The sequence below is a fragment of the Henckelia pumila genome, chromosome 4, assembly GCF_033568475.1.
Source record: "Henckelia pumila isolate YLH828 chromosome 4, ASM3356847v2, whole genome shotgun sequence".
NCBI classification, from domain to species: domain Eukaryota; kingdom Viridiplantae; phylum Streptophyta; class Magnoliopsida; order Lamiales; family Gesneriaceae; genus Henckelia; species Henckelia pumila.
This window is the reverse complement of record NC_133123.1, coordinates 150,744,235-150,771,101: the sequence shown is the minus strand read 5'-3', so window position 1 is coordinate 150,771,101 and position 26,867 is coordinate 150,744,235. Positions and strand designations below refer to the sequence as shown.

Below are 26,867 nucleotides of genomic sequence, written 5' to 3'. Positions count from 1 at the left end.
TTTTTTATATGATTAAATATGTGTTAGTCAAAATAATAAGTTATTAATTTATGAGAAAATGATTTAAAAATCCCTACCAACCCTTCAACCTTTATCTTAACTCCCTAATCATAATTTTCTTTATTCCAACTCCCTAGTGGTCCCCAATTTTGAATTAAATATTAATTAGTAACTAATCTTTTGTACGTGACATTGTTAACTTATCGAACTAGTTTCGGCTATGCCAAACTATCAGTTACGCAAGGTTTTCAGTCGATATACTCCGAATTAGGGTCCAACATGCTTCCGTAAGATGAATTAAATTCAAATACCTCTTTGACCAAAATGTCGTCGGGTCATACCTGCCGAGTTTTACGAAGTGCTCCTCACACTCCAACCACGCAGTCGCAACAGATGGTTTCTGCACAAGTTCCTTCAACGACACCCAGCACAGCCTTAATTCGTTTTCTACCTTAAGGCGTATGGTATATAAATTTAATTATAAAAAATGAGCATGAAAGAACAAGAGGCTTTAACGAAATTATTCAGACGTAATATTATTACATAAATCAACTCCTTTGAAGAGGAGAAGACAACTTGTTTAGCTACTCATAGTAGCCTTGTTCTTGAAATACATAAAAGGAAAATTTAATACAATAGAAAGATAAATATTACAATGATTTTATTTGTAAGAAAACTGAAGGGAATGATCGATGTCTTCAGCTTTCTTGAACGCTTGTATTTATAGCTGAGGCTCCACTCGTTTCACCGAGAAACTTCAGGGAATCTTACAGCTATTTTGTCTTGTCCTTTTATGCCATTATTAATGACATCTTCAACTAGTGGATGAGTCATCCGTTATCCACCTTGTCCTGTTATGCCATTATTGATGGCATCGTTTGGTGGAGGAATCACGTGTCATCCTTTTTCTTTTGGCTCTATCCTCCTCACATGTCTTCTTTATTGTTGTCGGGGCATCTTCTGCTTTTGCAGTGGTCCCCTGGGAAAACGCATCATTGGTGGTCTCTGTCCACCTTTGTTTGTCTCGGAAAAATCTTTTCGATCCGTTCGGGGTCTGAAGTTTTTTTCGAATTCTGGCTCCTTCTGGTTTGGACATTATGGGCAGATGTTCTCTGACCATCTTTCGATGTGAGCCATGTTACAAAATTTTCGGCGAGTCTCTTTACTCCCCGGCAGCTTGTTGTTCTACAAAAAGTTTCTCTTCTTTTCGAAGAGTTCTTTCGCGAAAGCCTTAGTTTTTCCTGTCATTGTGTTTAACAGGAATGATCCGTTCACAGAATTTTGATAAAATTTGAACGAAAACTTGACCTTGTCCATCTCGGTGAGACAAACCCAAATACCCCATGCCCTTCTGGTTGAAATTTCATTTTCTCCAAAAGTGGACACTAATGGTATTTCTTCAGATATTGGATCCTTGATGAATCTTTGATTATTCATGTCAGGTTTCCTTATCTTGATGAAATGAAAGGGCTCGTGTGATCCTTTTCCTGTTGGTTCTGGAGCTGCACTAAAGAAATATAATTCAAGCACATCTCCTCTGGACAAATGGTCGTTATTTGCCCATGTTTCTTGGGCTGCTTCCTGAATCCATTTCGGTAACTGTGATATCTCCGGGAAGCTTGGTGACATTGTATAAACTGAGGCCAAAGCCCCAAATTCATACCAGAGCTTTACATCCTTAGGATTGACATTGTTTTGTAGCCAAACTCTTGGATATATCCCTGCAGTATCAACTCTGCAAGTGTTAGGGTTAATTTTACTTCTTGTACTTAATTTCTCCCACCTCTGTTGATAAACCTGAAATGGAGAAATAATGGCTGGGTTAGTATCGATCTTAGATTTGCCCTTGTCTGTGTTGGGCCTAAGATTAATCTCTTCCTCTTTTACCCCAGAGGCGGAGGGTTGACTTGATAAGTAATTGTTGTTTCATCTAGATCATCAAAGGCTGATGATATATTAGCACTTGTTTCTTGAGTTTTAGATTCCTCAACATCTTGTTTCACAACCGGTGGTTGTATTTTTTGTTTTTGTAAAACCAATGGTTTTAGCATATCTTGTTTATGAAAAACCAATGGTTTCTCTATAGTCTTCGTGATTGGCCCTTGAATAACAGCCCATAGTTGTGTTTGAGCTTGCACACATCCTGTAATTCGATTGGATACTTTGATCCGATCAGCTTGTTGTAACCTGTCGGCCATTTCAGCATTAATGGCTAACTGGTTGAACTCGGTTTGAAGCAACCCAAAGTGTTCCCTGAGATGCCTCTGCATTTTCATGATGGAATCCACGTCACTGCCTTCCATCTCTTGTTAAGAAATCTGCAAGAATATTTTCATGAGATTTAATAATAACAATATCAAAAATATAATTTTGACATAATGCTTGTCATCTTAATAACCTAGCTTTTTCATGTTTAGATTCAATCTTATTTTTTAGGAAAGCTTTTACCTGGGTGTTATCAACCTTCAGCGTGAATTTTTTAGCAAGTAAAAATAATGGCCATTTTTCGAAAGCCCTTTTAACTGCATAAAATTCTTTTTCGTTGATATGTCATCTGATGGCCTCTGATTCTGAAAAAAGACCGCTATAGTATCTGCATGGTATTTCTCCATCTGGAGTGATCTTGGTAAGGACTGCTTCCCATCAATTGTCACTGGCATCCGTAAATAATACCAGATCATCTTCATCTACGGGTATAGCCATTTTTTGGAGATTCTTACATATCTCCTTTAATTGTTTTACCCCTTTAGTATGGTCATCGTTCCATATAAATCTAGCATCTTTTTTTAACAAAGAACTGAACACCTTTCTGTACATTGCTAGGTTGTTAATGAACATCCCTGCAAAATTAACTACTCCAAAAAATTCTGGAGTTGTTTTACGTCTTTGAGTTTATCTGGAAATTTTTTTACCTTTTCCACAATATGGGGTTGTAGAATTATTCCAGTTTCATCAATCTCAATACCAAGAAATTCAATTTTCCTTATTGCTATGACTGCTTTCTTTTCAGATAAGACCAGTCTCTCTTGTTTACAGATTTTAGAGAAAATCTCTAAGTGTTTAACGTGTTCGTCTATGTTTTTTGATGCTATAAGAATATCATCAATATAAAAAAACATAAAGTTGAAATAATATTTAAAAATGTTATCCATCTTTCTTTGAAATATCTGGGTGCATTAGCCAATCCCATAGGCATAACTTCCCAAATATAGTGTCCTTGTGGAGTAGAGAAGGCTGTGAATTTCTTACTGCCTTCTTCCATTCGAATCTGGTAAAATCCAGACTTACAATCAAATTTTGAGAACACTCTAGCATTTCGTACACAGCTAATTAGATGTTTTCTCCTCGGTATGAAGTACCCATCAAACTCCGGGATTTTATTAATACCTTGGTAGTTAATAACTAACCTGGGTTTCCCTCTTTTTATTTCACCATGATTTCTGACCAGAAAACCTGGGCTGCTATATGGTGAAACTCCTTCTTTGATTAGACCAAGGTCCAAATGTTCCTTGATAATCATTCTCATATCCCTTTGATCTGTTATGTTCATCGGGATAGGCTTATATCTGACGAATTCATACTCTTTGCCTTCCTTTAGAGTAAGACTGGTTTTGAGTTGATTTCTATCCCACCATTTGAGCCTCTTTTTGACATCTTCAAGGGATACCTTATTTTCTAACTCTATATCTCTGTGATGTAGATTTACCTTGAAAAGATCCATATCCTCTGTTTGGAGTTCTTGTTCTGTTGTTATTTTCAACATGGTTTCTCCAAACCTTCTTGGATCTTTCATTTTTGGGTGAAAAAGTTGTCCTTTATCACCACGCTGGCTGCAAAATATTATCGGTAATTGTCGATAAAAAGCAACCTTGAGTCTTTGAACGATAATTTTATGATCACAAATTTTAGTGAACATAAGTCTTCTTGACTCATTGTCTTGTGTGTACTTCTTAAACATTTGTAAGAAGTTATTTCCTAACAGGATATCAACTCCTGTATCATGAAAATATATTGGTGGTGTTTTTACCTTGTACCAAGGTGTTTGACCTGCTCCTCCCATAACGATCTCTGCTTGTTTTATTCCTTTTCAAAGAATTAGAATTCTTCGCGAGAAATCTCGTCCAGCAATTTTTGGCAATTCTTCTTCACATTCTTCAGGAAAGACTCCTCTTTTTGCTGTACAAATTCCTACTCCTGAGTCAATATAAGCTGCAAAGTATTCAGCCTTATATTGTTCATACAACATCTCTATCGGAATGTATATGGAGAAAGGACTTGTTGTCATTTCTTAAAGGGATTACTAAATGACCCCGCCATTTTTAACAGACTATGTTGTAACTCAATAATCCGATTAAGACTATTCACCTTTAGTTTTCCTAAGGCCTCAGAAGGTAGAGTATGGTTACTCCTTTCTACTTCTTCAATACGTTCTAGTAAATCATGTTCATGACTTACTAATTTTAACAGTTGCTTCTTCCTCTGTTTGTAAACAGAGTTCTCGAATTTGATTAAGGGATTGTCCCTTATCCAATTCTCTTGGTTTTCCATCTCGTAGAATTCTTATTGAATCCTCCAAGTCTTTTCTTTTGCCATGAACTTTATTCCTCTTTCAAGGCGTTTCCATGGTTTATGGTCCTCCGGAAACTCTAGGCCAAGAATGAGCTGATCCACTTCTTTTCCTGGAATTCCACATATTTGAACTTCCAATTCTCCAATATTTATCACTCCTTGGTAAGTTCCTTTTTCCTGTTGTTCCAAATAGTAGATCGAGTTACAAGGAAACTGGTTCCGATGACTTGTAATTTCGAATACTATTTTCACTTCTTTCCATCCTTCTGGAGATCTCAGTTTTCCTATTATAGAAAACTCCTTTTCTTCTGGTGGAATCTCTTGAATAGGAGATTTGTCCCATCTCCTACTTGTCATTCGGTCTCCTTGGAAAGATAACCTTCGGGGTTCTATTTTAAGGTCTCTGTATAGAACTGAGTTGTCTTGAATTTGAATGTCTGTTTCCTGAATTAAAGGAAACTCGATCCTTTCCGGGTATATTGCTTGAACAACTTTCCCAAAGATCTCTGGAATTTCAATGAACTCATTTCTAATAAATAATTCAGAATGGTGAGTATTAGAAAGAGCATATAAAATTTGATATGTAATAGAATATGACCTATTACCTTCCTTCATTAGTCTTTTTTCCTTGAAGTTTTGATGCAACGTCAAGGCTCGACTAAAATCTCTATCAGCTAAATTGTAGCCTATTCTTGGATAAATAACTCCCACAATTTTTTCTGCACACAAATTTCCCGAGATAATTCCTAGAACCGCATCTTGTATATTCCCCATTCTTTTATCGCATACTACGATATCTATGGGTGAATCTATTCCTTCTTTAAAAGTAGCTTTGATCATAATCTGGATTGCTCCAATATGAATCCAAGACATTGTCTTTGCTACTTCTGCTTTTAATTTCTGTAATTCCTCTCGAATTTCTTCAAAGGGAATTAACTGCATCTCAATTTGATTACTGGTTAATTCCATAGGGATTGCCATTTCCCTTCTGGATACCTTATAAATCAAATTATGTATTCTTTGTCTTAGCCCTAGGTTTCCTAAGACTCTTTCAACTTGTCCTGCCGAAAATCTTTGGTACTTCTGTAATGTTGGATTTTCTCTCATAATCCTTTGGACCATATTATGAGATATCGTGGTTTGACTAAAAAACCCAGCCAAACTTTCATGTGTTTCATGCCGAAACACTTCCTCTTTACTCTGATTCTGATTCATCCTCAGAAATTTCTTGACTAAACAATATATCTTCTTCGTATATGCTTTCATCTGAGGGGATATCCTCAAATTGATATACTTGGACTAGATTTTGAAAAAAGACTGCATCATCCATATCTGGTGTTGCTTCAAAGAGTTTAACTCCTTTTTTCTCGTTTTCTGGACAATTTGTAGATATATGTTCTTTTGCTCCACATGTCCAGCAGTTGCAATCCTTGAAACTTTCACTTGCTCTTGTATGAGTTCTTCTGAAAGTTATTTTTGATGGTGTTCTTCCCCTGCTTTGTGATGAGCCTGTTGCTGGGGATGTTCTTGTAGGTCCACTTCTTCTACCCGATCTATAGGATCTGGCCTTTTGTTTGGACCAAAATGTTCTTGGTTTCCAAGAACTTTTCATTCTTTTATTATAGGGATTATTTCTGAATTTCTTCCTTTTAAATCCCTGTAATCTGTTTCCAATGATCGTTGGAAGATCATTTTCTTTACAACATAAAGGTGTACGTTTATTTATACCCCTTATTTTCTTGTAGTTCTTCTGTAATGTTGTCATATGGCACCATTCTGCCAATTTTCCTTTCAAAAAGGAGGCGCGTCTTGCCAATATATCAAGATTACCTGGAACGTATTATTTGATCAGCATTTCTCTCCAGGGACTTGGCATTTTTGCGAAAAATAGCTGAATAGCTACATTTTCCTCGACTCCCGAATTCCATCTGTATTTAGTGAATAACATAATGTATTCATCAACTAAACATATATCATGTAATTCGAGGCTATACAGAGCTTGAGTATATCTTCTCTTTTTCTCTGTATCTTGATTATTGAAATAGTCTACCCCTATGAATTGTGCTTTAAATAGGATGGCCATTCTTCCTCCAATCTCGCTGAGGGATTCTCCTGCTAAGATTGATTCCTTAGTTTCTGGCATAGTCATCTCCCATGCGATCTTAACAGATCCCATTAGACTCATTTCTAGAAGTTTAATGAATCCTTCTTTATTGAGATCTAATGTCCCTGCTGCAATTCTCATAGCTAACGTCCAATCATCTATAAGATCTTCTCTGTTTTTGAAGTCCAGAACATCTAGGTTTAACATAACCCCATAAGGATGCATCGGGTCTAAAACAGTTTTTTCATAAGGAGTTTGATGTAGTGGTATCTTACTCCTTCTTGATCTGGTTCTTGCTGGATGTGAATTTTCTCCAACTTGGAACTCACTATGTGGTTCTTCTGTTTTAACCACATATCTTGGGGGATTCCCTATGGGTTGTTCGCCCTCATGGGAATTCATTTTAAATCTACTACTTTGAGATTCGTAAAAAAATCCGCAAGATCTTGTAGATTCTCGAGATTTAATCTTTCTAAAGTAGTCATCAGATAGTGTTTTTCTCTGATACTGTTTTTATAAGATTAATCATCATTTCATCATCAGTTAAAGATTTTTGGACCATTTTGGTTTTACCTTTCTGATGTAACAAAGGTTCGGTACCAAACGAGAGTGATAACCTTTCTCCTGTATTTCCTTTTCTAGAACCAGAAGTTTGTTCTCGATTTGTGATTTTAGTTTGAAGATCCTTTAGAGTTACAAGAATTTCTTCTTGTTTCTTAAGGATTCCTTCAATCTGCCGAGGTATTTCATACAGCTGATTGCTGTAATATTATACTGTCTTTTGAATTTCTCTAAGATCTCTGAAGAGTTTAGAGGAATCTGTGGTAATCTCTAAAAATTGAGAGTTAAAAATAATTTTTCTTTATCTTTTCAAAATTAAGAGCATTAATCACAACCTGTTGTAAGTAATCTATTGTGAATAGATTAACTTGTTTATAGGATTTCATATGAATAAAATCTTCTTGATTCAAACCTTCGTTTGAAGTCATCTTTTGAATATATCTTCTCCTCGACAAAGAAAAGTATGAATTAATGAATAATATTAAGTCTGAATAATTAACCTAAGACTCTGATACCATTTTTTTGGATAATTCTTAATACTGCAGATCCTCACAAAATCTCCAGATTCAAGCATAAAACCTTTAAATTTTAAGCATAAAAGCATAGATTAGCATAAATCTAGTACAAGAATTAAACATTAAAATATTCAAGTTTGATGGTCCTAGGGAGTTATAGTAAAGAATCTTTTGTCTAGGGAGTTAAAATAAAGTTAAGAAATGTATTAGAAATTTTAGGACAATTCACTTTTAATTTATGGATTTATTTAATCTAGATATCTATTCTATTTTATGTATTTTCTTCTATATTTATTCTTCTATTTTATATTATCGAAGATATGTCAAAACATTGATCGTAGGCAAAGTTGTAACAAGTGATTTTGTGTTTTTTAATTGAAATGCTTTTCACCATATAAAAAAAAACATTGATCAGGAGTCAAGACACGTGTAGAACCGACTCAAAGATGGAGAAAGCCAAATTCGTTTCAACTTTCAGACTTCAAAAAATCCTGCGTGCATTGATTTTGTTATATTCAATAGAACCAGCTGATAAAAATATATATATCTTGCTTAATCTGATTCGAGATTCTTTGGTTAACGTTGTGTTTCGCTGTTCATTTCCTTTTTGTTGTTCGTTTCTTGGTTGCTGCTGACTGCTGAGCGTCGTTGATCTATCTTTTCTGGCGGGGTTAGTGGTTGAAGATGGAATCGGTGGCGGCTCTTCAGTGTTCTTGCAGCAATATTGTTTCTTTCATGCCGCGTGATTGGGCTGCTCGATCACTGTCGAATCGGGTTGAGTCCAAACCCATGCTCGCCGGCTCTTCTTGGATTCAGGTGATCTTCTTTTTGTCTTCTGTTCTGTATGCTGGAGTAGGAGCTGAAATTGATTTGTTTGATCATGTGTTATTGTTATTTTTCTGAGTTTGGTTATTTGTTTTGAGAGATTTGAATCATAGGGAACCATGATTGACTCTGTGGATTGCGAAATGTTCAATCTTTAGATAGCCTATTTCCTTCACCGTTCACTTTGTCGTTTATATACTGTTTGCAATGAGAAAATTTCACCCTATCTGTCTAATGGTGAAAATTTATGGCGATATGTGGGTCCACCGAAAAGTATTGAATTGAACCCCGCGTGTGTTGATAAATTTATTCGTTGAGACAATTAGATAACACCCGTAAGTTAGGTTGAACTCGACTATAGATAGGATGTAATTTGTTGGTTGATTTTCTTAGGTTGGGAAAGTGGAGGGAGTTATAACGTATAAAGTTACAGTCTTTACTCATTCCAATATCTTTATCTTTAACTTATTCATATTGGGTTGATGTGTTGCAGCAAAGACAGTGGATTTCTAGTATGAAATGTGGCAACAGAAAATTGGGTTTTGTGAATAAAAGGTTTAATGCAATTAGAGCGTCTATGCAACCTTCTAATTCTGACAGTTCAGATTGTCCTGTTGCTCCACTTCAGATGGAGTCTCCAGTAGGTCAGTTTCTCTGTCAGGTTTTAAGAAATCACCCACATCTTGTAGTTGCAGCAGCGGAGCAGCAGATCGAACAGCTTCAGTGTGACTCTGAGAAAGAAAAGAAAAAGCCATCTACATCTGGCACTGAATTAGTTTTGTACAGGTTAGAAACAGTTGCATTTATACTAGTTAGCAAACCTTTAAACTTGGTTAAGTTTGAAACTTTTGGGTGTTTCTAACCTTCCGTAAGTGTTTCATGTGTGTTGAATCAAGGTTTACTTTTTTTTTTTTGGGTATGTGCTTAGGAGAATTGCAGAGGTGAAATCCAATGAAAGGAAAAAGGCTATGGAAGAGATATTGTATGCACTGGTGGTACAGAAATTCATGGATGCTGATGTGCCTTTGATACCTTCAATTGACCAATTGTCGCCTAACCATACTGGTCAAGTTGATACCGGTCGCAGTCAAGAAAAGAAGCTGGAACATTTTCACTCTGCTGAAGCTTATGAGATGATACAGAACCATCTGGTTCTAGTGCTTGGAAATCGACTTGGTGATTCTGACTTGATAACTCAACAAAGCAAACTAAGGATTGGTCAGGTTTATGCAGCGTCGGTTATGTATGGATATTTCCTCAAACGGATAGATCAGAGGTTTCAGTTGGAAAAGACAATGAGAATTCTCCCACAGGGTATTGATAATGAAGAGATTATAACAGAGGAGATGAAACCTGGTGGCACAAGCATAGATGAGTCTTTTGGAAATGGTCAAACTCACCCGGAAGTGTCATCATGGGACAGCGGTGCTGACGCTCGAGGCTTCGGCGGGATGAAGCAATCCAGATTGCGAACTTATGTCATGTCATGTGACGGTGAGGCACTTCAGCGGTATGCAACCATCAGATCCAAAGAAGCTATTGGTATCATTGAGAGACATACAGAAGCTTTATTTGGTAGGCCTGACATACTCATCTCGCCTCAAGGAACCGTTGATTCTTCCAAAGATGAATTAATCAAGATTAGTTTGGGTGGCCTGAGAAGACTCGTTCTGGAAGCTGTGACTTTTGGTTCCTTTCTTTGGGAAGTTGAAAGCTATATTGATAGCAGGTACCATTTTGTTGCAAATTAGGCAGTGTTTCTCCTATTTTCCTGGGCGGGGAAATCTGTTTTATAGTTTTGTTATCTGGTAGACTATATACAAATGTAGAATCTTTGAAAAACTATTACTCTAATATCCCTTCCTCTGATATACGTGTACATAATGATTATGCAATGGTTGTGGTATAGTTGAGTTGGAATTCATTGTTGTTACTGGAATGCCTGTTAAATTCATCGGAATCTCTCGTTTGCGTTCAAATTTTATGAAGTATTTAGTCCAATATATATCTGCTCTCATCATTGTGGTATAATATTTAGAGCTTGCTTGCTTTAATGAATCTACCTTAGAGCACTACCCTAAAGGTAGCAATTATCATGAAATTTTCCGCTTTTTAATGGGAAATATATAGTGAGAAATCGTTCATGATTAATGAATTTTATTGGCATTTTGCAGTAAATGTTCGTCGAAAAGAGTCAAATATATGTAATTAATGCAAACACCATTTTATCTGTTTCTTGAAAAGGAAATTCAATTCTCTCTCAAAAATAAAAAGAAAAAGACATTCAGTTCCACTTTAGTTTTTACAGTTCAAGATAACATGATTTATCACATCCCCTAATTATTTCATGTGTTACGTAGACTACCAGAAAGTAGGGGTTTTCATTATTCTTTACTATAGTTAAAATAATTAATCAGGACCAACATCATTTATTCAATGTATACTCTATCAAACTGTTATATTTTACTCTATCGAACTGTTATATTATAATAAAGTACATATTCATCAGTGTACAAGTGAAAATAATTTACTAGTTTTATTTTGTAATCCTTGCATATTATGTTATGTTTAAAAGGCAGTGTTAGGCTTAAAACATCCCAAAAGACGAGCTTCATTTTCGAGGCACAAACTTCATGGAAGGTTGCTGCTTGGCTTGGGTCGAGGTGCAAGAGTTAGCCTTAAGCCTAGACTTACATCTTGTGGGTTTTCAATAACTCTAATTAGGAATACTTAAATTTATGCCAAAATAACCTCGAAACATGAAGCCGGAAGAAAAGTAACGTGGTAACTACTGAGTTTGTAGCCAAAGCCCATGCAACATATGTATCATGTACACAGAACTGCAACTAAACCACAACATACCACATTATGTATTTTGTCCATAAGAGGTAAATAGTTTCATACATCTGTGTCTTTGCTGTGGTGTGTTTTTGGTTGTGGTCTGAGATTTAGGTGATACATAGGATTCCCAGAAACATCATAAAACACTACTTCTGCCTTTTCATATGTAATCTTCACAGACATGAAGCCTTGCCCGTCATAATAGAAGTGTGTGATGTCGTCATGGATTCCGTGATGAATGTCGTTCTTCCAAGCCTTTGAACCGCCTCCACTTGTAAAGAACTGCGGCGAACTGCATCAGAACTTGTGAATATAGAATCAGTTACAGTAGTGTGTTGAAAATCTCTGGACTTTGTTTGATGTTAATCTTGACAAAGATTAGGTTTGTGTTTTACCCTTTTGAGTTGCTAAGGTGTTCCAAGCAGTGGTCATGTCCATTGATGTACATATCCACTTTGTGTGCCTTAATTAAATTAAGGTTCCACAATTTAGTCAAGTAAATACCATTTGAGAGGTAAAGTTAAATTTTGTTACTAAAGTAATATTTTTATTTGAATGTGGACAATAAATGTACCCAACCCCTTTTGATCCACTTTACATAGAAATGTCAAAGTGTGTTGGGCCTGTCGGGTTGGATCGTTCTACCCTGTCAACCCGTTTTGACAGCTCTAACTTTAGTTGCACAAATTACATGATTGTATGGCAAATATATTCTGAAACTCATAAACCACATTAAAACTTGGGATTTTACCTCAAGAATTGGGAGAATGTGATCAATAATTTCTTGGGTATCACCATGGTGTCCGATGCTTCTTATTGTATGATGCCCAACCACAATTTTCCATGGAGCCCTTGATTTGCTCAGCCCCAAATCCAGGTGCTACTTATTTCCAAAGACAAATTTCAAGAATCCCACATATATATATGTAGAGGTTATACATGATCTTGATGAGACAGATTTTCGGGATCATTTGATGGAAGACTTACTTGTTCGACGGTTGAGAGATATCTCTCCCGTGGCAATATATCTTTCCAGTCGAAGTTCTTCTTCTTGGGGTTCTCGAAATACGCATCGACAAAGGGAGTTGTGTCGATGAAAAACATGTCAACCATCCCTGTTTCCACCACGAAGTTTCTCTTGCAGTTCCATCTGCTGTCGAATTTCCTGAGTTTCCCACTCACCTGCACCTTTGTATTGCCCAGATAATCATGGTTTCCTAACACTTTTTCCATGAACAAAAACAGCATACATGTTATTGAACTTGCACTTCACATGCTATATTCAAGTGTTCATCATATATCAGGTGCCAAACCATAGGTCTTGAAATTATGCGGGAACGACTCGGAGCTGATAATGAACTGGTCTTGTGATGACTGAGGTTTTGAGTACGAGATTTTACCTGTGTACCATGGCTTCTGAAGGCTTTTGGCCTTGTAAATGTTGGTAAAGGATCTTCTAAAGAGGGGATCATTCTCAGATATCAGTCCACTGTCGTAGAAATTGTCGCCAGTAGACACTATAAAATCAATGTCTTGTTTCTTTCCTATAACTCCCATCTGCAGCATGAAAATTAAAATGTATATTTTTTACATCAACTGATCTTGGTATATTATAATATCATCTTTTCTTCGATGAAAAATCGACTTCGAAATACATTTTAGGTTGCGTTTGGGAAATAATTTCAAATCCATGGATTTCAATTGTTTTTTATAGTTAACAATGAATCAAATTATAAATTCACACTATTTGTTTAGACATTATGCATATAAAGTAGAGACTTGAAGTTCATCTTAATTAACATGACACTATATCAATATGAAAATGATGGATTTGAAGTTTATGATATTATTTTTTTAAACAATAAAAATATATTTTAAATATTAGTGAATTTGAAATCTTTTTCATCCCAATACAACCTTAGTAAACAATTTTTTTTTTAAAAAAAAAAATTGTAAGTTTCGTCATTTATATATGTTCGTTGCTATTTTGATTTTTTATATTGTTAAAATTCATGCTTTAATAACATATATTTAAAAAAAAAAAAAAACTTTAGTGATATGATACTGAACATGTGAGCATGCTCACGTTTAAGTTTGCTCACATTTAAGTTAAGTTGGTATTCAGGTCAGAAAAATGATCAAAATTGAATGGTCAGAGATTATTGAATCAAGACCTGTTTGGCAACTCTAGATTGGTTGAATAGGCCCCCTCTTCCCCAATCTCCAACCACCAAAAACTCAATCGAATTTCTCTTACTTTTCCTCGTCAAATGTTGTATTCTTGGAAATTCAGCCAAACAGGTCGCTAAAGTCACCCATAAACAACATAGCATCATCAAGTATTGACCCATTTTATGCAGTGATCAAATAATTTGAATTTTCATATATATATATATGTATATGTATATATGTATATGTATATATGTGTGTGTGTGTGTGTAGAGGTCCACGAACGAATCTTATACGGAATCAATAACTTTGAAGATTTGATAACTTGCCGTGAGTAACAATTGAAATAGTCGTACACAAGTTTTTAACTTCGAACCACTTTTACACGAGATTTTACATAATCATTATAGAGCAAATGCGAACTATGTTATAATTAATGTTATAATTTAATTAATTATTACATACCAAAAGGACCTAATTTAATTTACTCTAGTCCGGCCCTTAAAGCTAGAATCTCGTTATCCAAGCATGAACATCACAAGGATCAATGTTTTTAAAAGTTCGCTTAAATTTTAATATTTTTAAATTCAATTAAGCGACCGTTTTTTAAAACGGAAGATTTCATTTGTTTTTTTAATGAAAACAATTTAATAAATATGTATATTTATAGTTTAGAACTTGAAATATCAGTTAGATCTTATTAATTGTGAGTCTTGTCATTTTATTTAATATTTGTCTTAAAAAACTTACAATTACAGGAAAAATTAAAAATGTTTTTTCACGTTTAAGTTTGTATTAAATTTGCTTAAACTTGAAGCTTAATCTCTATGTTTTTTAGAACATTGGCGAAGACTAAAAGTCGGAGCCACGTGTTAGCGAACTTGGCTTGCAGCTTGGGTCAGTGTCTTGGTTTTTTTTAAAAAAAATTCCGATTATTATTTTTACTATATTAAGTTTAGTGAATTCGTCAATAATTCTGTGATCCAATTTTTGAAAATAAAATGAGTTCGATTCAATGCATGGATGATAGAAGAACAAAAAGAGTACTCTTAATCAACTTGGCCCAAATAGGTATGGGCTGTAGGCTTGTAGCCTAACCTAATTTGGCCCAAATACATAGGTATGAATTTTTATTTGATTTTTCAAAAATCAAAGCCAACTTTTAACTAATTTTTGGCTCAATCCCTTAAGTCTGATTAATTTTAAAATCCTAGATCCGCCGTTCACGAGCACCCTCAACTGCTTAGCCAATTAATCACAATGGGCTTGAACCAAGGCAAAAATTGCCCTTTATCCATCACATTTAAAACAAGTACCATCCTTACCTGATTGATGTGATTTACAGACTATTATAATTTATGTTAGTTCGAAGACGATAACCCAGTACGAATCGAAAATTAACGGCTGTGGGCAGGGACGGACTTGTTTGAGGGGCTAGCCTAGGCTTCAGCCCAGGCTGGCCCCTACTTTATAACATATATATATGTGAGATTGGGTTTTCCCATGTTATATGTGAAATTAGAAATTGATATATATGATTCAGAGTAAATGATGTGTAGATTTCAAATCAGCAAATTGATCGGGTTTAAATATTATTGGTTTTTTTTTATGATTTTACTTTAAAGATATTAAATCATGTCAATAAAATGAATTAATCGACTTCTTTCTTAGTCAAAATGATACTTTATTTAAGGTGTTGAATATGTATAATTAATAATTTAACTCAAATGATAATATATTACTATATATAGTTTTAATCAATTATCATAGTACTGTATATTTGTGATTTGGCTATATATATGTGTGTATCAATTTCGAGTTTCATATTATATATATGTATATTTTTAACGCTTCGATTTTTATCAAATAAATTTTTAGCCCTCCAAAAGAAAATCCTGGTTCCGTCCCTGGCTGCGGGTTTTCTCACATCAAAAAAAAAAAGTAATTGGGCTTTATCTATACTTATACTATTATATAATAGTTTCACATCTTATATTAACAGTTTTTGGTGTGTCAAATCACATAAAAAATTCTTCCAATTTTATCCCTAAATTTAACACACATATTTTTTTATGTTGAATTTTAAATGACAAAATTATTATCACTTTTCTCAAACATTCTTATCTCCTTTTATTTTTATCTCATTTTTCAAATTTCATCATTTATCAATTCTTAATAAATTATCTACATATTTTTTTACAACTCTTTACTTTATATCAATACTTCTATATTTTTTCACCGTGATAATTTTTAATATTTTTTAAAAATAATTAAATTGTCATACACGTGAAAATCAAATGCGACGGTTGTTAATTTTTATTAAACTTAAATGCATCAACAACCCACTTAAATTATCTAGCACGTGAAAATTACGTGCGATGGTTGTTAGTTTTTATTAAACTTAAATGCATGATGCATCAACAACCCGCCACTTTCTAGGTTTTTATAATTGATAATTTTTAAAATATAATTAAGTATAAAACATATTATTTTGACGTGGGAATCAATGGATAACGATGATATTTGAATATTTTTTATGATTACAATATAAAATTTATTGGATAGTGCAAAGTAATCTTTCGAGAAAATTTATTGGATAGTACAATACAAGCATTATATAGCTTATTATAACTCAAAAATAAATAGAAGTTTAGTGTTGTTAGTTAAATAATCATCACGTTACTAGTGTGACTAACAATATATTTCTAATTATTATTATAGTGCAACATGCATGACCAAGTGTACTGTATCTCATACTCAAATGCATGAATATAAGATCAATCACATAACCTCAAAAAAAAAAAAAACAGATCAATCATTTAATTCAAAATACATCAAATAATTTGCTTTTTAAAAATGTATTATTATTACTTAAATAAAGCTCCCCACTACAACGATTAGCCAAGACGCGTATTAATTTGTTTATATATATGGCAGCGTAGAGCTCTAAGATATGATATGATGTACCTAATTGGACGTCAATGAGTCCGGTTCGAAAAAACAAGTGACAAACTATTGATGTTTCTCATATCATCTTAGATATTAATTTAAAAAATTGGATGTCTTTATAATCTTGAAGCTCACTCAACCAACCAAATCATACAATATAATACCAAGTTTCTCAGGAAACACTCATCTCGTTATTTTCTATAACGCATGCAAGTTTAACCCGACTATGTCATATTAAAAACAAGAATTATATCTCTTTAAAAAAAAAGAAAAAAGAACTATATCAACACAAGATAGAAGTATATTCCAACGAATCCGAAATTAGAACCAAATTCAATACCTTAAACTATAAACAGTAAAATCTTTTTAAACTAATGGAATCAATTGTTTACATCGTACAAATTTAGTAAATATCAACGGCAAACGGGCAGTTTTAATGCTTATCCAATATTCCAGCAACTTCCAAACACGTCCCCAAATCGAATCCTCAGTCACAATGCCACGTGTTCATTAAAATAATCATTCGATTAAATAAAATTATAATATAGTTATAATATACAATACAGTATCCGAATCGCCGCAAATTCGAAATCGAAGAGCTCGTACAGCTCGACACGTGGCACTCCGGCCGCCACCTCCAAGCCAGCGTTGCTTCCGCACCTCTATTTATACTCCTCCGAAGCTTGTCTCTCTTGTGGATTAGAAATCAATTTCAGTTCAAATTTTCCTCTAAGCAAGGGAGAGAAGGAAAAAAAAAAAAAAAAAAAAAGGAAAAATCACATTTATCTTCTGATTTTTTATACATTGGAATTGGAGAATTCTTGGGAATGAATTTTTACTTATTTGACTAATTTCGGTTGCCTAAATCAGTGAATCGTGTGATCTATTGGTGCTCCTGAAATGGCGGATTTCGATGCTGACTTTTCTTGATTTGCACGTAGCTTGATTTTGCGTTTTTCAGTCTAATCTATAAGACGGGGAGAGAGAAATCTTTATCAATATTCACAGCCTATATATTTTTCCCATTTTCCTTGGTTCATGATTTGCTTCGCATTCCCAGACCCAAAATTTTTCTGCGTGAATCGGAGTCATTTGCGAGCAAGAATTAATATAATCACAAAACCCAGATCGAAATTGTACAAAAAGTTACCTTTAGAGGTCTATCTATCTCAGATTTCGTCAAGGTTGAATCTTTCCTCGTTGTTTAAGTCGTCAGCAATGGTGAAGAACGCAAGCGATGCGGCGAACACCGTCATGCTGACGTCGGGTGCGAGCGGGAGGGTTAATGCTTTCCTATCCTTACGCTTGTTGAAAAGCCTGTGGCTGCTGATTAACGCTTTTTTGTTGATTTTTCTGCTGCCGTTTCGGGGGAGGCGGTCAGCGGAGAAAGGTGGCAGCGGCGGCGGAGGGAAGGAGGAGAAGCCTCAGGGGAAGGTAGTGAGGGTGCCCGCGGCGATGGTGCCAAGGAAGAGCGCCGCCGCGGCTGTTGACAAGGAGGTGGCGGCGCGGCGGACTTTGGCCATTCAGAGGGTGGTGGAGGATAATGTTAAGGAGAGTGTGAGGGATTTTTCACTATTGGTTTCATCCAGAGGTGACACCATTTTCACACAGTCGTGGACACCTGCTAATGTTAAAGTCAGGTATATTAGATTCATAGTTTACATATTTTCTTGGCTATTACTGTAATTTGTTTCATGAACTCTTTGAAATCTACTCATGGTCAGTTCTTTGAAATGGGATGCATATTTCTTCTTCAAATGATTGACATTTTTTGGGTTTTTTCCTTTAAGTTTCAATGAACTGAAGTTTGTTTTAAAAACAGAAATCATGAAGCAAAAATCACAGATGACTACTAATTTGAATCCCATCAAATTTTACAACTTTTTTTGTTCCTCTTGTTTTCACCGGCTGTAAAAGATAAGATTTTGAACGTGACATAGACAATTCCTTCATTGGAGCATTTATGCTTTGTCCACATGCATAAAGTCGATGTTCTTGGTTAACTCCATTCGAACATATCTAGATATTCGAGGCATGTGCATCAAAATATAACAGGAATATTCCAGCATGAATAGGGATAAAATAAATAATTTGTTTCTACAATTCTGCCTCATGATTGGACCGCTTTCCAAGAGTTGCAAAAACCCAAGTGGCATTTAGTGATGGTGACTCTTTCTTCTTGGGTTCTGTGGTAGGGTAGGTAGGAAGATAAGAAATCAGTTCTGTTATTTTAGATTTTTGAAAAAGACGACGTTGCCGTAGTGAGGGAATAGGGATGGGAGAGAGATGCTCCACCGTGTGCAAATCACCCGTAGCTCTCAAAGTCCACGAAATATGGGCGACATCGCTCGTGTTTTGGAGGGAGGACTGTCATATAGACCATATACAGGGTCAGATTTATGGTTATGGCTGCACCGGTGCAGCATGGAAAAAGGCCATGAGGGATGGGGTCGGTGTCTTCGGTTCTTGGCATTTGAGTCACAATGCGTACATATAGAAAGATGAATTAAGAACTAAAACTAATGAATAGTGTAGCTTTCATAATTAAATATATATGGTATATTTTGGTCCAATATCTTCTTGATGCAACCTTTTTAATTGATTAACAAATCTTAGGTTTGGCCAAACCTGCTATTTTGTCATCCTCGTGATAGTTTATATCCTTTTGCTGTATTTGTATCATTAAATTTCAAAATCTTCATGAGATGTGGTCCTGAAGACTGGATAAACTTATTGAGCCGTTAAAAAAAAAAAGGAACTTAATTATTTTCTTCTATTCAACTTGTCAAAACTAAAGAACTGATCCAAACACAATTATAGATCAGTCACCGGATTACAAGAACTGAATGCTATTGCACGGTCATTTTGATTTGGATTGTGTATAGATCGGCTTCTCACCACTGTCAGCAGGATATTCCATGTTTTGACTGAAAGACAAATGAAAGTGTTTTGTGGATAATTTAGATCACAGTTGATTTAGTAAGACTAGACCATAAACAAAACAAAAGAAAAGACATGTGAGATGCCTTTCTGGTCTTCACGATGAGACAAATCTTGCTAGTAATTCTGGAAACTAAATCAATATGGTGGTTTTTCTCGTTTTTGGTCTAGGCTCAAATTGCATAGTCTCTCTTTCCTTTGACTGGCTCTCCTACTGAGGGGTTTTTACATTATTTAAGCTGAAACAGGGATATCAATTCATGTTATGCTTTGATCATTTGTGTTTTACCTGCTTTAGTTTGACATCATTTTTCTGAAGCATGATTGCCTTGAGATTACTCTAAAGCTAATTATTTGTTTCTGGTGCATAGGGGATTGGTTGTCCTTTTGCATGGCTTGAACGAACACAGGTATGCTACTGTATATGCATTGTACTTGTTTTTGCATCTGATGCTATTTTGTTTAACTTTCTGTGTCTTCTAAAGCTCTTTTATCGTGTGTGTTTGTCTAACAGTGGTAGATATAGTGATTTTGCAAAGAAACTGAATGCAAATGGCTTCAAGGTCCATGGAATGGATTGGATCGGTGAGTGACAAAACCACTCTACTTTTCGAATGTTTCATTTTCAGAAATAGTTGTTACAGTCTACGATATGAGGCTATAAGTAGTGAACCTTGGTCATTCAAGTGTTGTGTTCTTACAAAATAATATACTTTGGTGTTTCATGCATTCTAAAGAAGGAAAAATAATAGCGATAGCTTATACTTTTAACTTTGCCGCATATTTGTTTTGTCCAAATTTTGGCGGGCAACCCATTTTGTAAGTTATAATAGTATCTATCTTCACATATTTTGAGTATCACTTGTTAGTCATGTAGCAAGAGCATGTGACAATTGTTGTTTTCTTTTGGAGAAAAAGTTTCATGCTAGTGCGTTCGCACGACGAAGCATGCTTACTAGTTTGAGTAATCCTGAAACATGAGTGATGCTTTTCCCCTCTTGGAAAGGATAAAGAGAGATCAAAATTTCTGAGAAAAGAACAGTATACAATGACAGACTTTCTATAACATGTAAAAGAGCAAAACCTTCTGCTTTGTTCATCTATCTGATGATCATCAGGAGACAACCAATTCTGTATGCTATTTTGCAGTCTAGAATGTAGAAATTCAATCTTCAACTATGCATGTATATTTGGATGTTGCAGGGCATTAATAAATATCAATCTGGATGTCATTGGTGCATAAAAGTAATTTGAAGCCCTCCTTTATAAGTAAGCTTATCATTCGTGTCATTACATGATTATGTGTACCTTGCAAATAATGTATGGTCGAGGAGGAGGCATGCTTCCGAAAATCTGATTGTGTAAAATAACCACTTAATCCTAAAAGGAAGCAGATACCACATCTTTGAACAAAATGCATATAATCTTTCGAACATCCTCGAAAACTTGGCACTTGGAAAATGGAGCTTGATTCCTTGTCTTGGGATTTTCAGCAAGTTTTTGTATTGACGTCCATTAGGCATTAGTTGTATGAACCTGATTTTTTCAGCAAAAAGGACCTCCTTCTATGTTGTGGGAACGAATTCCGGTGTTCTGTCTGAATGTAATTATTACAACATACTAATATTCTTTGGCATTTAGTTAAGTTGAATAAAATGACATCATAATGGAAACCTTTAGTTGCTAGTCATGGTTCTTCTTTCTATGACATTTTTACTTCACGAAAGATTGTTTCCTCATTGTATCTTTCTGCCTTATTGCAGGACATGGTGGGAGTGATGGACTGCATGCATACGTGCATTCTCTCGATTATGCTGTAAACGACATGGTGGGTGTCCTCCCATATTGGTGCACATGATACAGAACGAGTACTTTTTTAAGAATGGCTAGATAGCACAAAATATTTAAATATCCTCTCGTATATTGTGCGCAGAAAATGTTCCTCAGCAAGGTTTTAGCTGAAAATCCAGCACTTCCTTGCTTCTGCTTTGGCCACTCAACCGGCGGAGCCATAATCTTGAAGGTAATATCAAAGAAGACTATCCTTTGCAGTATCACGACCTTACGCCCCATTTCTCAACGATTTTTCTTGTGTTAAATAGGCAGTACTTGATCCAAAGGTGAGACAACGCGTATCTGGTGTGGTGTTGACTTCACCTGCTGTAGGTGTTCAGCCATCTCATCCTATATTTTCGGTACAAATCTCTCTTTTTTTCTTTCAAATCGTTTGATTTGAAAAGATCGAATGAATCGATGACCTCGATTTCCTCGATTTCAGGTTCTGGCTCCTGTTTTTTCCTTCCTGTTCCCAAGATATCAATTCAGTGCAGCAAACAAGAGGGGTATAGCAGTGTCCAGGGATCCAGATGCATTGGTGGCTAAGTATTCCGACCCACTAGTGTTCACTGGTTCCATCAGAGTAAGAACCGGCTATGAAATTCTGTGCATAACTACCTACTTGCAGCAGAACTTGAGCCGATTAACCGTGCCGTTTCTTGTCCTTCATGGCACAGCAGATTCAGTGACAGATCCCACAGCCTCCCAGAAGCTACATGAGGAGGCTGCGTCGACTGACAAAACGATCAAGCTCTACGACGGGCTCTTGCATGATCTACTTTTCGAGCCCGAAAAAGAAGAAATCATGGATGACATAACTGCCTGGTTGAATAGTAGATTGTGAGGTTGGTGTAGCCAGCAGAGTGAACAGAGGGAGCTAGTTATGATTCACTTGCTTCAACCACTCAGCCTGGCGTCGACTCAACACGATGGCGCAGCGAAATGCTTGTCTTAATGTAATAAAACTTTGCACATTAAATCAGAGGCATGATACAACTTTTGATAATAATAGCCTTTTTAATTAAATTTATGGATCCTTTCTAAAAGTGATGTTGTGGTTGCTCGTGGTATGGCTTATGTTGCTGTTTATAAACTTCTGCTCCAGTTTTTGCTTATGGCAAGAAAAACACAGATGATTGGATAAGGATTTATCCTATCTTGTAATTTTATGGTATCATGAGCAATTTTGCCGGTCCATCAATTTTTTAAAATTTTATTTCGAGAAAAATCAATCTCAATCTTAACTTCGGCAAAGATGTAATAAAAACGTGACATTAATATGCAAAATAATTTTAAAAAATATAATAAAAACTTAAAAAGTTATTTCTTAATATCACATTAAACTCACTTAATTGACATTGAGCTCATTTAATATTTTAAAGTTTGAATGAAATAGGAAAGAAAAGGTGGTGATTAATATCCAGTAACTATCCTCTAAAACACATTTCGGTTCCACAAACTCAAGCTGTACGTGTAATTTGAATGCATATACAAACAAATGGTAGGAATATATATTTCGGCGTAATGAACGATAAGAGAAGTGATTGTATCAGTCATCCAAGAGTCTCACGCGTCAACCAGGATCGTGCGCTGCCTGAAAAATAATAATGTAAAATGCATCATTGGCTTTACTATCAAATCTTATAACTACAAGGTAAGTGGTGTAAATTTAAGATTATAATGAGTTGATGAGCATCATAAATGTGCTTCTGAGTACCTCCAATGTTACTCGAGCTTCATGATCAAATGTTTTGCAAAGAATCTCATAGCTTTTCCGTACTCCCTGCAGGAAATAGTTTTAATGATCCGACATATATTCTATAAGTTGGATGAAAAAACTTGGAGTCACAATGATAAGTGCTAACCAATGGATCAACCTTTGATGGTGAAATTGCAGAGATGGAGTATCTGCAGAGGATGAGTTTTCGAACTAGTTGAGAACTTGCGAGAACCATGATAATCTATTTAAACATAAAGGATTGATGATTGTTGAAAGACAAGCTTGGAAAATCCGTGCTTCAAGAAACAAGCAAATCTTCAGTAGTGCAAGAATGAAAACAGAAAGGAATACAAATTTTTCATGCTTCTAAAGTTAGTAGATTTTCTCATGGGATATTTCAAATTTTTATTGACATACATACAATCAGTTGGGGCCTATGGCCTGAGCATGAGACTTAGTGGCCTGCATGGTCAGCCGTTAGCATATAATTTATGTTTTAAATTGAGTTTGAACATAGATAAAGGCACTTTATTCAAAGTCTGGATCCTCGTTTCCTTCAGGGAACTGATCTATCTAGTTCTTGCACGTGGATATGAATTTCCCAAAATTATATATAAAGATATACAAAAACAAGGTCGGCCTCACAAATAATTACTAGAATGACTTTCATGAAATGAAAATGTAGATCTCAAAGCTATCCTTTGGAAATGAAAATGGCAAATTTTCAATAGTGGCAAGGTGGATTTTCATGCGATCAAGGAGAGCAGGACTGTTGAGACTTGAGCTTCAGCTGCTGCAAGTTTTTTGTTCGGGGCGCAAATACAGGAGTAAAAAAAATATCAGGTTCGAAAAGTCATTTGGGTACGCAGGACCAGATGAAGCACTGCACATAGGGGGATACACTGTGATTTACTGTTTGTGGAACTAGTGATGTTGCAAAACAAAGCCACCTACAGACTACAGTGAATTCTCCTAAATAATAAACGAGCCATTAACACTGGTGAAACAAGATTCTCATCTCCATACTAGGTACTCCATTCCAAAACTCGTCAAGTTTGATTAGCATGACGATATAAAACAAAGGTAACAGAACTGTCCAAACGATTACAATACCTACCTAAGTTTACTAAGGTAGAAGTTCATTGCCAGCGAATTGGTTCTTTGAACAGTTAACACCACAGCTCCCATTTTATTCTACAAAAAAGATTGAATCAATTAATTCCAAAATGGTCAAATCAGGACAGGCACATGCCTAGAGCAACAAAAATGAGTGGGCATTTTGTAGACATTGTTTTTGGTATTCATCGTACTATGCTAACACGTGCTTTTACTATGATTAAAAAAAAACACATACTTTTTACGTGTACGCATCTTCTGCTTTATTCTCGACATAATGTTTGTAAGATTTGGCAAAATAGAAATTTGAAAACATAACCACACCTCACAAGCAATAAGCTCTACCAATTGCATTAAGATTTTCCCAAGTCCCTTTCCTTGAACACGAGGCTCGAGCTGTAATTCGTAAACATAGACAACGGGCACTTCTTCCTCCATAATAAATCGGTAATGCACGAAACCAATGGTTGGGCCACGGCAATTACATGTCCTGCTCTTGCCCATGAATTCAGACACTTCGTTAAAATCTTTATTTGAGATTTCATGCACAAAGATATATCGAGCTTCCTGTGAAACCATTTCCCTCCGCTTAATCTTTTCTTCTGTTGGCCATTCAGGTCCATAGGGTGCCTCCATATTTAACTTCAAGATGAAAAATATACATCTATATATATTCATTAAAACTCAGAGAGATAAATTCAGCATCATTTTCGATATGCTTAAAAAAAATGAAAGAAGGATACGCAGTATATGTCAGCTATGCCACCTTAAGAAGGTCTTGCACATATCGTTTCGCATGACGTGAAAGCTTATTGCCACGTCCGGACTCCAAATGTATATACAAGCCTAGAAGTGATGATATTTAAACTTAATAAAGCAATGTAGATACAAAATGCAAGGATATCTATCATAAATGACAAGGGGTGCAGGAAAACAAGAGAAAATACCATTCACAAGATCAGTGAATGCGTACATCGGCGCCACACTTCAAGAAAAGGATAGAACGTAAAAGGGCCAAAGCCAACCAACTTTTCTTCAACTTCTAGTCACTAAAATCCTTCCATTTATAAACCATTTCAATGGATATGCCAAACACTTCGAGTAATATATGGCTTCATTTTCCAGCCCCTCTTTTCCATTTCCAAAACCGAAACCAGACATAACACCCTCGTTTTTATTCTCTTCCCAAGAAATAGCACATCTCCCACCATACTCCATATTTTTATTTACCTTGTGGTGGCTGCAAAAAATGCTCTGTTCCATGGAATGTTTCTATATTCATCAATGTGCCATCAACATCACAAGACATTTAAAGTCCAGATTACCCAACCAGATATCACGCTTATCAAATATTTTCCCCCGAAAAAGATAGAAACGAATGCAAGCACACCCCTCTTAAAAATCCCACCGAATTTCAAGGTCGAATTCCTTTGAACCCAATGAATAATTTTGAGCTGCTAAATAAAAATTCAAAATATACATTGATACATAAACGAACCATTTTTATGGTAGTGGCGGAGCTGTGGGAAGTAAGAAAGGTGGTCCTTCAATGACGAAGCAGCTCTGATAATTCCTTCGATTGCTTTCTTCCTCTCCAGCACCTGCCCGGAAACCAATTATGAAAATCAAGAATATGAAACTAAATCACCAATTTTTTTCAAAAAATTATATATAAAACAAAGAAATAATGGGCAAGATTTGCGCGTACCTCTCTTCTTTTAACCTTTCTTTCGCTGCCATAATCGGTTGATTTTGCCGCCATTGCCAATCTCGCGGCCAAGTTCAGCTCCCTACCTCGTACACAGGACTTTCTATTATTTATTTATATTTATTTATTTATTATTATTATTAATTTTTTTTGAAGGCATTATTATTATTATTATTATTATTATTATTATTATTATTATTATTATTATTATTATTATTATTATTATTATTATTATTATTATTATTAATTAATTAATTAATTAATTAATTGAATAATTATTTTGATAATTAGAATAATAATAAATCATTTATAATAATCTCATAATAGAATGGTGTTTAAAATTTCAAAAGTTAATAAATAATTAATAATAATAATATTACCAAAATTATGGATGATCCAAATTTCGGTTCAATCGAAATGATATGGAGAAAATTTCACTCCAAAATTTGGTTTGAATGATCGATTTTTTATTTTTTATTTTCAAATCAACATTTGAATCGGTTTATTTTACATTCAATGAGCGAGTTTCTAAATAAATTCCATATTTTTACATTCCATTTTTATATATATTATTTTGAGTAAAATTGTAATGTTTTTAATTTTTTCTTGAAGATTGAACCAATTTTTGTTTTGTTTTGTTTTTTTATCAAACCGAAATCTACAAAAAAAAATTCCATAAAAACCAACTGAATTGATTTAAAATCGATTATTTCGGATGTTATCCTAATTTTTGAGATTTTTTTTAGAAATCCCGATCATGATTTCATATTTCATATTTCATATTGTTTTTTTAAAAAAAAATATTTAGTTTTTTTTATAAATGTAATTGGGCCATAGCCCATATGATATGCTGGGGTGGTGTGTTTACAAGACCATAAAACAAATAAACAATATATTGTGTGGCCCAATTTTCCCAGGTGGGCTAAACTTTGATTTCTAGATTGGCCCATCCGACCCGATTCAGCCTATAACGTACAAAGGTTGATAATCATCTATATTTAATAATAAACAAAT

General features: G+C 35.0%; 4 protein-coding genes across 10 annotated transcripts; 2 read left to right on the top strand and 2 right to left on the bottom strand.

Moving 5' to 3' along the window:
- Positions 1 to 8,190: 8,190 nt before the first annotated feature.
- Positions 8,191 to 10,579, top strand: LOC140864716 (UV-B-induced protein At3g17800, chloroplastic-like). Its single transcript, XM_073269042.1, has 3 exons — positions 8,191 to 8,565; positions 9,068 to 9,360; positions 9,503 to 10,579. Exons 1-3 carry the CDS (start codon positions 8,434 to 8,436, stop codon positions 10,323 to 10,325), a joined length of 1,248 nt encoding a protein of 415 aa, XP_073125143.1. The 5' UTR covers positions 8,191 to 8,433; the 3' UTR covers positions 10,326 to 10,579.
- A 186-nt stretch (positions 10,580 to 10,765) lies between these two features.
- On the bottom strand, positions 10,766 to 13,751 carry LOC140865832 (purple acid phosphatase 3-like). The gene is made up of 6 exons (XM_073270623.1): positions 13,590 to 13,751; positions 12,816 to 12,972; positions 12,403 to 12,638; positions 12,167 to 12,295; positions 11,811 to 11,878; positions 10,766 to 11,707 (listed from the first exon to the last, which is right to left on the bottom strand). The coding sequence occupies exons 1-6, from the start codon at positions 13,749 to 13,751 to the stop codon at positions 11,473 to 11,475; spliced, it is 987 nt and encodes a 328-aa protein (XP_073126724.1). The 3' UTR covers positions 10,766 to 11,472.
- A 3,305-nt stretch (positions 13,752 to 17,056) lies between these two features.
- Positions 17,057 to 22,428, top strand: LOC140864084 (uncharacterized). Of its 3 annotated transcripts, none has more exons than XM_073267999.1 (8): positions 17,057 to 18,173; positions 19,845 to 19,883; positions 19,988 to 20,058; positions 21,237 to 21,301; positions 21,407 to 21,496; positions 21,576 to 21,668; positions 21,752 to 21,892; positions 21,990 to 22,132. In XM_073267999.1, exons 1-8 carry the CDS (start codon positions 17,572 to 17,574, stop codon positions 21,996 to 21,998), a joined length of 1,110 nt encoding a protein of 369 aa, XP_073124100.1. In that variant the 5' UTR covers positions 17,057 to 17,571; the 3' UTR covers positions 21,999 to 22,132. The 3 variants fall into 3 exon arrangements, with proteins under 3 accessions (XP_073124100.1, XP_073124099.1, XP_073124098.1); XM_073267998.1 differs by having other exon boundaries at positions 21,987 to 22,132; XM_073267997.1 differs by having other exon boundaries at positions 17,060 to 18,173; positions 21,752 to 22,428.
- A 253-nt stretch (positions 22,429 to 22,681) lies between these two features.
- On the bottom strand, positions 22,682 to 25,926 carry LOC140865616 (uncharacterized). Of its 5 annotated transcripts, none has more exons than XR_012144656.1 (8): positions 25,854 to 25,926; positions 25,644 to 25,746; positions 24,912 to 24,991; positions 24,470 to 24,787; positions 24,147 to 24,223; positions 23,175 to 23,270; positions 23,027 to 23,092; positions 22,682 to 22,903 (listed from the first exon to the last, which is right to left on the bottom strand). XR_012144656.1 is itself a non-coding variant. In XM_073270301.1 (8 exons), exons 1-8 carry the CDS (start codon positions 25,905 to 25,907, stop codon positions 22,883 to 22,885), a joined length of 762 nt encoding a protein of 253 aa, XP_073126402.1. In that variant the 5' UTR covers positions 25,908 to 25,926; the 3' UTR covers positions 22,682 to 22,882. The 5 variants fall into 5 exon arrangements, 3 of the variants coding, with proteins under 3 accessions (XP_073126402.1, XP_073126403.1, XP_073126404.1); XR_012144657.1 differs by having other exon boundaries at positions 23,187 to 23,270; XM_073270301.1 differs by having other exon boundaries at positions 23,175 to 23,217.
- Between the last annotated feature and the right edge of the window lie 941 nt (positions 25,927 to 26,867).